This window comes from Cygnus atratus, chromosome Z, assembly GCF_013377495.2.
Source record: "Cygnus atratus isolate AKBS03 ecotype Queensland, Australia chromosome Z, CAtr_DNAZoo_HiC_assembly, whole genome shotgun sequence".
Taxonomy (NCBI): Eukaryota; Metazoa; Chordata; class Aves; order Anseriformes; family Anatidae; genus Cygnus; species Cygnus atratus.
The window spans coordinates 62,901,660-62,915,165 of NC_066396.1; the positions used below are offsets into that span (position 1 = coordinate 62,901,660).

Here is a 13,506-nt window from a genome sequence, read left to right on the forward strand (position 1 = left end):
ATTTACCAGTCTTTAAACCCCCCTGAAAGTGGGTTCAGTCTCACTGTGGAGTGGCTTTGCACATCTGTGCAGGCCCTGAGGCCTGCTGGACACCTGCTGCCTGTCTCCGCCTTGCACCAGGGTTGGCGTGTCCCTCTGCTCACCCATCCCACAGTCACATGAGGTCCTACTGGCCAGGCCGTGCCACCCACTTACAGCACCAGCGTAGTTTGCTTGTGTATATAAAGGGATGGGCAGCGCTGAGCTAAAGGCCTAAAACACCACTGTTGGGAGGTTGTCTGAAGTCACAACAGCGCACATTGTTGTTGGTTGTATTGATGGAAAGACAAGAGTCAGCACTGAAGAACAGCAGCTCTCCTGCTCCCTGGTCCTGCTGTGAGGAGCACAGGGGGACAGGGGAGAGCAGCACCAGCCCCAGGTGCGAGATGGACGCCAGGGCTGGGAGTGAACTATGTGGGCCGCATGCTCTGCAGCCCCAACTCTGGGCCCAACCATGGGCAGACAGCCACTTACGTGCTACCTTATAGCTCCTACAGGTTTGTTCCTTTGACTTAACAATTTCAGCAGTTCTCCATGGCATGTTTAAAGAGGCCTCTGTACTGCAGCAGCCTGACCGAGCGGAGTGGGTTTCCCTCTGGTTCAGTTGTAAGGCACACCTTCCACGTTGCCACACTTGCTTTGCCGTGCTGTGAATAGAGGAAAGTCAAAAGCACTTTGCTCTGCCAGGGGTGGCTCCCCCAGAGTCCTCCCCAGACAGCGCCCAGCCCAGGATTTCAAAATGGTTGAAGACCAGAAAAACCTTTCTCCCACTAGTTAGAAATATTGCATTATTTGTTACCTTTTTACTGTTTTCATGTAGAGCTGTGACAGGCAAAATAAACTATGTTGGTAAAAAGGACATCTTTGTCTGGTTTGATTCCTGCCCCCCCTTGTTTAAATTAATCAAGAATAATCTGCTCCTGATCGAGGTCTTCCCTTACTGGTGTTTGCAGTGCACTGACCGCCACCAGAGTGGCTGACATCAGAGCATTTATTTCTGACAGGCAAAAAATAAAATACTTCCTTCACTGTGTTCCTGCTCGCTCCAAATCTAAATCTGTCTGGCATCAAAACTCACCTCGAGGCTCAGCTTGTCTGGGGGTAGAAGCCTGCCCATGGGTAGCTGCAGCAGGCTGGCCAGCCAGGAAGGGGACAGGAGTGGGGTCCAGCCCAGACGGGCTACCAGATCAGCAGCTGCTGCAGAATTTAATATCCTTTTATAGCAGGGAGATCGTGGGAACGCTTGCTCCTCATAGCCTGCAGAGTCTTTGGCTTAAAAAGCTGCCCTCCCTGGGGACCATATGCGGCGTAACATCCCAAATGCCAGCCTGTGCGTCTGCTCGGGTTTCTGCCACAGCCAAAAGCCGCATGTTTTCCTTTGCTTTGCACGGCGACCCGTGAACCCTCCCTGTTCTGGGGCTTGGGAACCGTGACTTGGAGTCACACAAGGTGAGAAAGCCTGCAATACTGAGGGTTACAGCCAGGAGATGCAGGACGAGGGGCAACCAGGAACAGGAGGAGAAGCGTGCTAAGAGCACACACCACAGGGCATGGGGCAGGCTCTGGTGCCTGCTGGGGTCACCACCTACACAGCTGGTGGTGGCAGCAGCCTTCCCACCAAGAGCTGCCGTTCTCAGCCCATCCCCAGAGCCGAACACCCCTCCTGGGATGGGTGCACCACTCAGGCAGAGCATGGTTAAACACATGCTGCTGCTGTTCCCTCCTGTCTGGGTCTCATAAAAACCCAGGTGAGGCCGGGGCTGCACAGTGGAAGGGGGCAGGACGTGAGGAGCTCACCTCGTTAACGAGGTTTATGCCTGCTGTCACAGCCCCTACTACTACCAGCAGCGCCCAACTGTGCAAGAGGAAGTTGGTTGAGGCTGGGGCTATGTACACTGAAAACAAAAGTCAAGGCATGGAGCCATCAGAAAAGTTTGGTAGCAGTAACAGTTTCCACGGCCTGCGTAGGAAGCTATCTATAGCAACTGGGGAGCCACAGAGGGCATTTTTTATCAACACTCTGCAGGATGTGTGCTGCCTGGCCATACACTTCAAGTTACATAGAGACACATACACAAAAATACAGAAAAGTCCAGTGATTGTGTTGGAAAGCCTCATCCAGACACATCTCTAGCAGGATCTTGCCCTTGGCTGCACCATCAGAAGGATATTGGGCAGCCAGCACTACCCGGGGACAGCTGATCTGTAACGTATGAGCACAAAGGCTGGTGTGCAAATATGCTCAGTCCTTCCAAAACTTCTGATTTTCTTTAGATTATCTTCTATTTACGGAAACTGCCCCCACTTCTATCTATATACCTTGCAGTTCAGCATTTTAAGTCTTACCAGGAAAAAATTAGTGTGTTGAAGCAGCACTGAATGACTTGTTTTGGTAAAAAAATAGGCCAGGAGGGTCGTTAAGAGTCCACCAAACTGTCCTGAGGCAGAATAAGCTCTCCCCATGTCATTCTTGGCTTAGTCTGACCTGATGTGAAAGGACAGCCGCGGTGAAAACTCCATAGCTTCCCCAGGGCAGTAGGTTTACAGAGATGCCTTTCAGGGCAATGCTCCTCCAAAATAAGTCTGAAGGTGAAGAAGGCTTTTATAGAAATGTTATAATAAGCAGTAAAAAGGCTGGGCTCAAGATTAAAATGTAGTTTCGTAAAGTGAGCGTGTTTTTGTAAGGCATGGTCATGATTTAAAGAAAGTTGCTAAATAAACAGCACAACACCAAATATAGCTCTGTGCTTAGGAAAACCTTCAAATTACCCAAAAGCAGCATGCAATTTCAGCAGCATTCCAGCATATTTAGCTTTCCAGGCAGCATGAGCACCACTCCTTTCCCACAAACACCAAGGTGATGAACAGTGAAAAGCTGTGTCTTGACTTCTGTTCTGTCATTTTCCTGCCAAGTCGTCACTTTTGCTGATTCACCATAAAATGGTCACAGGGGTAAGGCAGAGCCTGTGTAACACGTGCTGTATCAAAGGGGATAAGGGGAGAGATTCGGATGGAAACTCCGCAATGGCTCTTGCAGAATTAGCTTCATGAAGGCCTCCAGGCTATCTCACAAGGGTATTTGAACTCTGTCACTGCTAGCTCACGAAGTGATTGGTTTAACAGGACACAGGGCAGCCTCCTGGTCCTTGATAAGCAGAGACCGATTATCATCACTGCTACGAGTTAACACAGAAACCACCTTTGCATGAATACATGGCTGTCAAAACACAAACTTCTCTATATAGACACATCTCCTTCCTTTCACTTGTGAACTTAACATAAACAGCCTAATCTGGCAAGTTGAGCGCTCTGTCCTCACCACAAACCTTTCCCCTCCCAGGCACATTTTGAAATTCTCAGATTGTTGCTGCAGATGGTTCTCATATAGATTTTCTCTTCCTTGACGAACTTCTCACTTTTGTTGAGACAGAGCTTTTTCGTTCCTTGGGATCCTGCTCATTCTACAGCGATAGTAATTATTTTTGTCCAGTCCTATTTGTAAGTACAGGGTCTGTACCTAAATAAGTACATTTTAAAGGGTGGTCACACACTTCAGTTGTCAAACAAGGCATTTTGCCAGTACTTCAGAAACCAAGTGCTGGTGTGGGATTTTTGCTGCCCTTGGTGGTGCAACTTGAAAGCCTCTAGACATTTTCACATTCAGTGCCCAGAGAAGGTGCTGTGTGGGCAGTTCTTCACTCAGAACATGTGACTGGTTTGCAAAAACCCACCAACATGAGACACAGCTCACCAGAAATTAGTTTTTCCTGTTTCACAAAGCAACAGGTCATTGATTTTTATTAAATTCAGAAACTAATTGGACAAACAGAGACAAGTAAGACAAACTTTAGAACAGTGCGTTGAAAGTGTAATTCTATAGTGTACTGCTGTCACTCGGTAGATTGATTTAGTAGGCGTTTAGCATAGGGATAGTGACACTTGTTCTGTTTCACCCTGTGGTTGCTGAAAGTGAGAGGAACTGCTTAAATGGTGACTACTTGCAATAGCAAACCAAGAACTTTCCAGTATTTAACGCCAACCGAAACAGACCAATATTCTCATTCAACAGATGAATTTCAGAGACATTTTGTGTTTTAGATGCTCCAGTAGGATCTGCTTACCTGGGGGGGTCTCTCTCTTTTTCATGTCCCAGCAACATATCTTCTACCTCATCAGTGGCACCAGTATCAGTTACCAATATCAGAGTTCTTCCTGAGCTGTCCACAATAGCTCTTACTTTGGAAATCCTTGTTCCTTCACCCTCTACCACAAGGTAACCCCTAACAGAATGGCTAAGGACTCACTACAAAGCTGAAATGTGTTTTTCTGGGAACACTACTGTTTCAAAGGGATATTTCATTTTTGATACTGGCTTCCAGTGAGAGCAGAGTATTTAATTTAACTTCTTCAGCTCCTCTTAGGTTGTCTTTTACTTTGCTATGGGGCACTGAACATGGAGCAAGAAAGCCTGTTATTACATTTCACATACATACTTCAGATGTTCCTCCAATGTCCAATTTACTTGTTAGTCATTTTTTTTCATAGCACGTAATTGTTCCATTTAGAACCAAATTTCCTCCAGATGAAAAGCCCGTAAATAAATATGTACATACTTAGCAACAGTTCTCCAAAGTGGTTCTATCATGTCTGCCAGCAGCTACATACAAAAGATTAAAGTTGCTGTGAAAGCCTTAATGATGATGTTTAAAACCTCAGTCCTCAGATCCTATTGAAAGGATGCATTTAACTTCCCTCATTCAACAAGCTACTTCAAAGCTGTTCTTCTAGAACAGGAGTTAATGACATTGTGAGCAGTCAGAGATAGGGGCATCCAGCTGACACATATTTGTCAGCTGAGCCAACATCACCAAGCTTTGAGTGCTGATGAGGATTACATAAGGCATTAATTTTATAAATACAGTCTTGACAGGCAGGCAGAATAAAAGAGTGGGTCTGTTGTACCACACCATTGCTGGAACATCAAAAGGTTGTGGCAATGTAGCTGTTCCACATAATTAATGCAAGCCCTTATAGCCAAGACATTTTACACCCTGAAGGACATGTTAAAGTCACTGAAGTAATTAATTTCTTATTTAGGTTCAGCCTCAGCAATGTAAAGCTGTGGTTAATGCAAAATTGGTACAGGTGGGAAGTAATCTGATGGATAGCTTTTGTAGCTATACTTATACTCTACATTTCACATGTAAGTTTAGATGCATTTGAACTTCAGCTTTTAAAGGGATTTTAAGTTATGGGCTCATTACCTATGAAATTTTTGTCTATCAACTTATCATTCATTATTTTCTAGTCAGAAGACATGATAACTGCAAAAATGTGAAAGGCAATGCAGTCTAGTGTTAACCACAGAAGTCAGTCAGAATCAAAACAGCCACTCCACAGGCACACTCAATGGCCATCACCTGCTTGTTTGGTGTTGAGTGGGATGTTAAGAATGGTAAATCATGCACGCAGAGTTGGTTATTAACACATATTTTTGTCAACTTAAAAAAGATTAAAGATTCCAAAACAATCAAAAAATTCTGATTATGCCATAAAGGTGTAAGCTGTTTGCTGGGTTCAGAAAAAACTGTGGGAGTTAGTGGGAAACAAATATGCCTTCTGCAGTTTTTAGGAAAGAGAAACTCTGCTGTCAACATTCAGTCTGAAAAGGATGCTGTTATTTAGCTGGGGGAAAAAAAAGCTGTAGAAGAACTGGGGCGCAAGGGGAAATGGAAAACACATATTAACAAGCCATAGAAGCTTACAGATATAAAAAAAAACCACCACCACCACCAAAAAAACAAAAACACCCACACACAAGAATTAGCTGCTTTTGCCCCATAGAGCATGGTTAAATTACTTGCACTGAGAAATCAACTAGTTTTTCCACAGAATATGATTTTTCACTGTTGTGTCAAGACTTCTGCTTCTCTACCCTGATACCCTTTAGAGTTGAGAACACAGTAACAGGTAGTGAAACTCAGGAGCCACAACTCAAGATTTTGCAAGTATGGATTTGCTCCAAGATAATCAAATGCAGCATTCCTCACGCAGCCAGAAAGTATCAATACTGGGTCTGTTTGCCAGCAGAGACTTACTTAGAGCAGCTTATTTTGAGCATAGTGCCATATATCAAAACACCACACTCTCATTAATATCCCATGAAGATAGTATTTCAGACAAAAATACTTTGGCTAACAATCCACCACATATGTATAGAAGGTACCCAGGAGAACTATGAAATTCATTTAGTGATGCCACACAACTTTAAAAGTCCAGTATATTGAATAAAATAATTTTATTTGTATTTACTTGATTTTATTTCTTTAACAAAGTTTATGGAATCTGAAAGTAGACGATAAAAGGTAACTTTTAACTGAGATTTAATATGGGAATATTCTCTACCCAAAAATATGTCAGACGTCAAGATCATAAAGAACTCCAAGGTTCTGTGCTATACTGTATGATATGTAAACAGATTTTGAAAATACTTCCCCATTATATATTTTGACACAGTATGCACAAATTTAAAAAAATAAAATAAAAATGAAGTTTAATTGCCTCAAGGGATTTCTTAGACATAAAGCCATTTGAAGAGCCATTTACAGTCTGTGGTGACAAGCTTCTATATAATCAAAATATCCCCTTTTTTTCACAATGCAGAATAACCTGCTGAAGACAATCCCCTATCAAAGTGATGCCAGCAACACAGATCTGATTGCATGACTCCAGCACTTAAAAGAGCACATTGGTTATACATGGCTTTTAACCTTGGGCTACAATTATGCTACCAGAACTAAATTCAAGTCTAAATCAGTCATGTAGAGATGTGTGTGTCATCTGAACACTGTTTAGAGTCCTTGTTTTCCAGATCTGGTGAAGATGGTGAAGGCGCTCTGAGGTTCTTGTGCTTACATTCAGGGCAGGATGAACTTTGCAGATACCAGATTCTCCGATTAACGACAAGCCACAGATCCCAAAGTAGGCATGTAAAGCATCTGAAAGGAGGACAGAATATGAAAAACAGAATTGTGTGTCTTTTAAGTTGTAGCAGTCAAGTATTCCTGGGTTTCAGCACCCCTGGATAATCACAGCCAACGAAAACACAGCTGTTAACATTTTAAATTTGAGATTTTCCACAAGAAAACGATTTCTGCTCAAACGTGCCAGCACGAACTGACGGTCTACAATCTCTAAGACTAGAATCACTTTTATTTTATAACAATTCTTGCCCACTACTCAACTTCCTAGTGCTCAGGCCAAACAGCAAAGAATTTCAGGAGCTGGAAATAACTTCCTTCAAACAGCAAGTGTTTTTTCCCCAAATATGAAGGAATTTTTTGGCTATGTGTTGGACTGATGACTAAAGAAATACTAACAGCTGACAGACAGCAAGATTTAGAAGTATAGACTTACCTATCTTCCCCGCTTCCTGAGCAAATACCCTAAGAACAGGAATTCATTAAGTGGCTTGATCAGCTGTAACAGATGACTACCAGCTCTTACTTCCCTGCCCCACTCTGCTCCTGATGCCTACCTTATACAGGGACTAAAGCTTGCTGAACACCCTCCATGACATACACCAACTCAGGAAACGTATAAGCAAGTGTAAATGGACAGTTTTCTGACATTTTAGTGAATGAAACTGTTTTGCAGAAGGGTTCAATATACACCAGCGTTAGTGCAAAAACAGGAAAGGAGAATGCACCTGTACTTGGGCCAGCTGGGAAGAAGAGAAGTGAACTTCCCCGCCCTGGGCAACAGCAAGTCATTAGATTGGAATATCCAACCAAGAAATCACAGACTAAATTTGGAGAGTATTAACAAATTAATGTGTACCTTACAAATTCTCAACATGCAGTAATCTTTTACTAACGTGTCAGTAAAGTCATATCTGACTAAAATGATAGGGGGGGCCTCTGAGAGAACAGATTTAAGAAAGGGGAAAAAAAACTGCTGCACAACAGCAGCTGGGAGAGAGGGGTGAGAGCCAGCCCTGCAGCCCCCCAGGTGAGTGCAGCAGGAGGTGCTCCAGGCAGGCAGCAGCAGTTCCCCTGCGGCCTGTGGAGGCCCCTGGTGGAGCAGGCTGTCCCCCTGCAGCCCATGGGTCCCACATGGAGCAGATCTCCACGCTGCAGCCCCCCCATGGAGGAGCCCCCGGTGGAGCAGGTGGATGTGGCCTGGAGGAGGCTGCGGCCCATGGAGAGCCCCCGCAGGAGCAGACCCCGGGCCGGAGCTGCAGCCCGTGGAGAGGAGCCCACGCAGGAGCAGGGGGTCTGGGGGGAGCTGCCGCCCACCCGTGGGGGACCCGTGCTGGAGCAGTTTGCCCCTGGGGGATGGATAGACCCCGTGGTACGGAGCCATGTGGGAGCAGTTCTTGAAGAGCTGCTTGTGGGCAGCCCCCGCAGGCTCAGTTCGGGCAGGACGGCATCCCGTGGGAGGGACCCCACGTGGAGCAGGGTCACAGAGTGACTGTGAAGGAGCGGTGGAGACGAAGTGTCAGGGACTGACTGCAGCTCGCATTCCCCTGAGCTGCTCGGGGGAAGGATATGGGAGAGGGTGAAAGGCCGGGGGGGGTTGTTTTTAGTTTCTCTCCCTTTTTTTTCACGTCTCTAGCTTGTTAATTATAGGTAATAAATGTTATTAATCTGCCCATGCTGAGTCTGTTTTGCCTGCGATGATAATTGTTGAGTGATCTCCCTGTCCTAATCTCAACCCCTTTGCATCGTATTTTCTTCCCCTTTCCCTTTGTGGAGGGGTAGTGAGAGAGCATTTGTGGTGGAGCTTGGCTGACCAGCTGAGTAAAACCACCACAGTTAGGCAAGGCGAACTCAGCTTCAGGAAGTACTAAATGCACTAAAAATCATATACAAACCTAATTACCTGTATATGGTGAGTTTAACTATGAAGTTCAACTGTTCTGCAAATCCATACCAACTTAATACTCACGTTCTAGAAAAAACACATTTCTGGGGTCTATGTACTACTCTGCTTCAAGCTACAAAAGACCAATTTTTTTCAGTGCTGAAATATGTTAGTCCAAATGTTTTGTTTCATGAGCAATTCACAAGCATAGAAAACAACAAAGTAAAGTGTATGTACTATGAGAGCAAAAACTCACTTTAGTGTTTTACATTTAGTAATTGCACACATTCATTTTCATCTTTTTGCTTTCTTTTTTATTCATGTTAAATCTTTACATCCTTCTCTTGCGACACGTGTAATTCACCCATGCTTCCAATTCTCTTCTACTGCATATCACTTACAGATAACAAATGAGATGCGTAACAGTTGCTGCATGACTTCCTGGGGCACACAGCAGTGCAACTAACAACTTAAAAGAAAAGTTTATTAAATCTAGTAGTGATTTATGCTCAAGTTAAAAAAAATGTTTATGTATATGTTCTAACAAAATGTTGCAGTATAACCTGGGTAGGCAGCTAAGCACCACACAGCTTCTCCCTCTCTTTCCCTCCTCCACCTCCAGCAGAACGGGGGAAGAGGAAAAGAAGATCAAAAGTGAGAAAACTCCCTGGCTAATATAAAGATTTCAACTGGTAATGCAAAGGTGCATGTGCCTGTAAAGCAAAACAAGGCACTCATTTAGTACTTCCCATCAGCAGGCAGGTGTTCAGCCACTTCCAGTGAAGCAGACCTCATCATACATAAGGGTTGCTTGTGAAGACAAACACCTTAAATGCCATAGTCTTCCTTTCCTCATTCCCCCAGCTTTTATTGCTATGATGCCATATGGTAAGGGATAGTGTGAGAAACAGAGAAGACCTTGTTGCTGCTGTGTAAACACTGTCTGGCAATATCTAAAACACTGATGTCTTATCAGGACTGTTTTGGTCACAAATCCAAAGCACAGCACCATATGGGCTACTGCTAAGAAAATTAACTTTATCACAGCCACCAGACCCAGTACAAAAAAGGAAAAGTTCAGTAGAACTGTAGGACTTAGGGGTTTAAAGTTTGTTACAGGTGGCATTAACCTCAGAGAGCAAATCTAATTACTAAGAATGAAACTTTGAAAAAAGAAAATGCCACTTTCATCTGCCTCATATGGACATATTCAAATAAGTTTATCAGACAGTTGTAAATAAAGAACTGAACAAATACAGTATGTATTCAATTCTGTTTTGAAGTATGAATCTCTCTAGAAAGCCAGTGTCCATATCCCCTTTATACAACAGTAATAATACTACTACAGTGATATCCAGAAGATTCATTAGATAAAAACCTTTCTTTGGCATACTCTTATTTTGCAAACTTTCTCTGGAATGTTCTATCACATCTGAGTTTTGTAACAAAAACAAATTGAGGCCACTATTATCAAGTATTTAAAAACTCTAAATACTTCAAGGTGAGTGAATTATTTCATATTGACCCTCAACAGATCTATTAACTCGTTTGCAAGATAATTCATACCATTCTCATTACCTTCTCAATTTGCATTTACACTAAGTCAACATGAGTGTGTACACTTAACCACCAGCAGGCTTTTGACAACAACAGAGCTGCACGGGTGCTTCATGTTAGCAAAGTGTGGAATCTTAATTGTGGGAGACATATGACATTCAAGAAGACAGCTTCCCTTCCAGTTTCTAGACTGAACTTGTAGGAAAGTTAACTGTGCATATATGACACTGAAATTTCAGATCCATAGAAAAAAATTTTGCAATGCTGCATTTATAGTCATTCTTCAGATTGAAGATGTACTGAGCTTTTTATTCTTTCCTTCAAAACTTGAACACAGACTTACAGTCACTAGTTGCCTGAGGAAAGAATCCTGTAATAAGCCCACCTATCACAAAAGTACAAATCTTCCCCTGCCCCTGAAAAATTCCTAGAGCACTTAAATTCAGTAGTACCAAACATAACACCAAAAAAAAATCCCAGAAGACAGACATAAGACATGTGCTGTATGAATTGTCAGAGCAAGCTAGAAAAAAAATCTGGAATACCAGCAAAGTTTCTGTATGTTCATAGAACAACCTAGTAAATCAGTACTTTACTTTAACCCTCCTGTTCCACTTCTGTGGCCAGCCGGGACATTCAAGTTCAAAAAGTAGCTTACTCTCATGAGAAAATGTAAGAGATAGCAAAAGCTTGTTATATAGGAAACAGCAGTGTTCAGGCAGGAACATCACACAAATCAAAGCAAAACAACTTTATAAGTCTTGCCTTTTTCAAAAATCTCAGTCACAGCTATGTTAAAAGCTAGGTTAAAGAACTTTGCACTTGACTGGCATTTTAAGCAGGTATTTTCTTCCTAGCCTGCTAAGTAAATGATTCATCAAGATAAACAGAAATTTTCTCCAAGTGATACTGACTGGTCTACCTACCGTAGGAAAAATATAGCTAGTCCTCAGGAAACCTAAGCAGGTTTTCAGGGAAACAGGGGGAACATATCCATCACATACATTGCTTTCAGTCTTGGTCTACCTCAACAAATTCTCAACTGTTGCTCAAAATGAAGTGATGAAAGGATGAAGTATCTGCACAGATTCAAAACGGTCTTGTCCTTTATTAAGTCTACATTTTTCTCGTTTATTGATTTTACAGACTGTTTATCTTTCCTGTACAAAACGCCACTGAGCAACATTACTGGCCCAACTTCTACAACTTTGCAATACCTTTGCTGAATTCTAACATCTTGTGAAATTATTTCAAATGGAAAGATTTTAGCGTCTTTTCAAGCTTTTTGTTACTTCAAATTATACATTTGCAAGATGATAACAATAATTGACTTTCAGATATACTAGTTCTTCTTTCTGTGAGTAACTATAATCTGTAAATCATAACTATCTATGCTTCGAGTTGATTAAATACATCAATGACTTCTGCATGAGCTTAGAGGATTCCCTTATTAAGAAAGCAAATGGTCTGAAGTATTTTAATCGGAACATTTATGAAGATATCCACTGTACAACGCGTTCCTTAATTGGAACAGTTAAACACATTCAGAAAGGCTTGTCCAGCTCTAAACAGATAGTGATACTCTTTCAGTGATGGTCTAAACAACAATAGCTCACTTGCTCAATGGATCAACAAGAAAAAAATACACCCCCTGACTTCCTTTTAAATCATGAAAATTTCACTATATATTTTTTTAATTTACTTTTTGAAAGAGACTGGGGAAAAAACTTCCCTTACACCTCTCAAACATCTGACTGCTGGAAACATACTTCTAGCTTTTAACACACTTGCATGATTTTGAAAAGTAAATGTACCTGGATGGCTATCTGGCCACTTGGCAAATCCACCAACAAGGCGATCTTGAGTTGACAGAATGTAATTTCGGTTTTTCTCAAAATTTGTGTATTGGAATATGTTCAAGAGCTGAAAAGAAGAAGGTAGACTGTTACAGTAATATACTAAACCTTAGTGTATTTTTAATACTAAAATACAGTGCCTATCTATGTAGATAAGCAGTGCAATAGAGCACTAAGCTGGTAAACCTCCAAATCCTGCATTCTTGCAAGATGAAAAACCTTTACAGTTATCTGTGCATATTTACATACTGATGCCAAAGATGTAACTCTTCCATGCAAAGAAATGGTATAATGTTTAAGGAAACCAAAACAAATCAGTAACTATCCTGTGGCTGTTTTATACACTACCTTCAATGTGGCGCCCACCCAAAAGGAATAGCAAGTGTCTACAGGTTTGTTGGGTCGTCCATGGTAGCCATTCTGTTGTCTCATTATACACCACCTTCTTATTCTGTTCAGTTCTTTTTCTGAAAAAACTTCTTCCAATTTACCCATCAAACACAGGGATGCAATACCACAAAATGTAGAGCCACCTGTGAAGAAATGGTTGTTAATGAGCACATTTTCAGGGAAGCCTGTAGGACATCAGTCAGAACTTCAATTAAAGTAGTGACAATTTCATCAATAGATTTCTACAAGTTTGAAAGCATCTTTTACATCTAATACCCAAACAAATAAAAATACTTCAGTACATATATCAAGGAAACAAACAAATGAATAAACAATTCTTGCACAAATAAACCTGAATTCATTTTACTCAAGTTGGAGGGTCTCTCAGTGCTGCGTAATTTACACTACACAGCAGCCTGGGAATGAGTAAATGCAGCAGAAAACATTTCTTCATATTAAACTTACACAAGAAAGCTATTGAGAAGCTAGCAATTGAACTGAAGCAGAGATGCCAAATGCAGTTTCAGATACAATGCCCAAGAGAAGAAAACCAGAAGTGTCTGATGATCAGAAAGCCCCAAAAGTATTAGGAAAAAATTAAGACATGGTTAATATGATGAAAAGACTGCTGGATTCTCATGATTGTCACCAACACAAATTATGTTTCTATGAAATTTTTTGTTGTCAAGGAATCTGTAAGCAATTAGAAGAGAAATTCACGTTGTTTGTGTACCATTGCCATCACTTTTTAAAACCCATTAAAACTCATTCTGAGCCTATTATCTGCAATGATAAAGTT

At 41.9% G+C, this 13,506-nt stretch overlaps 1 protein-coding gene across 1 annotated transcript in view; it reads right to left on the minus strand.

The window, feature by feature from the left end:
- Positions 1 to 6,315: 6,315 nt before the first annotated feature.
- The window catches only part of PGGT1B (protein geranylgeranyltransferase type I subunit beta), a 38,390-nt gene continuing 31,199 nt past the window's right edge, over positions 6,316 to 13,506 (minus strand). The window contains 4 exon segments of the mRNA XM_035562585.2: positions 6,316 to 6,903; positions 6,906 to 7,037; positions 12,276 to 12,384; positions 12,666 to 12,850. Of these exon segments, the coding sequence (XP_035418478.1) occupies positions 6,857 to 6,903; positions 6,906 to 7,037; positions 12,276 to 12,384; positions 12,666 to 12,850 (473 nt within the window). The 3' untranslated portion in view covers positions 6,316 to 6,856.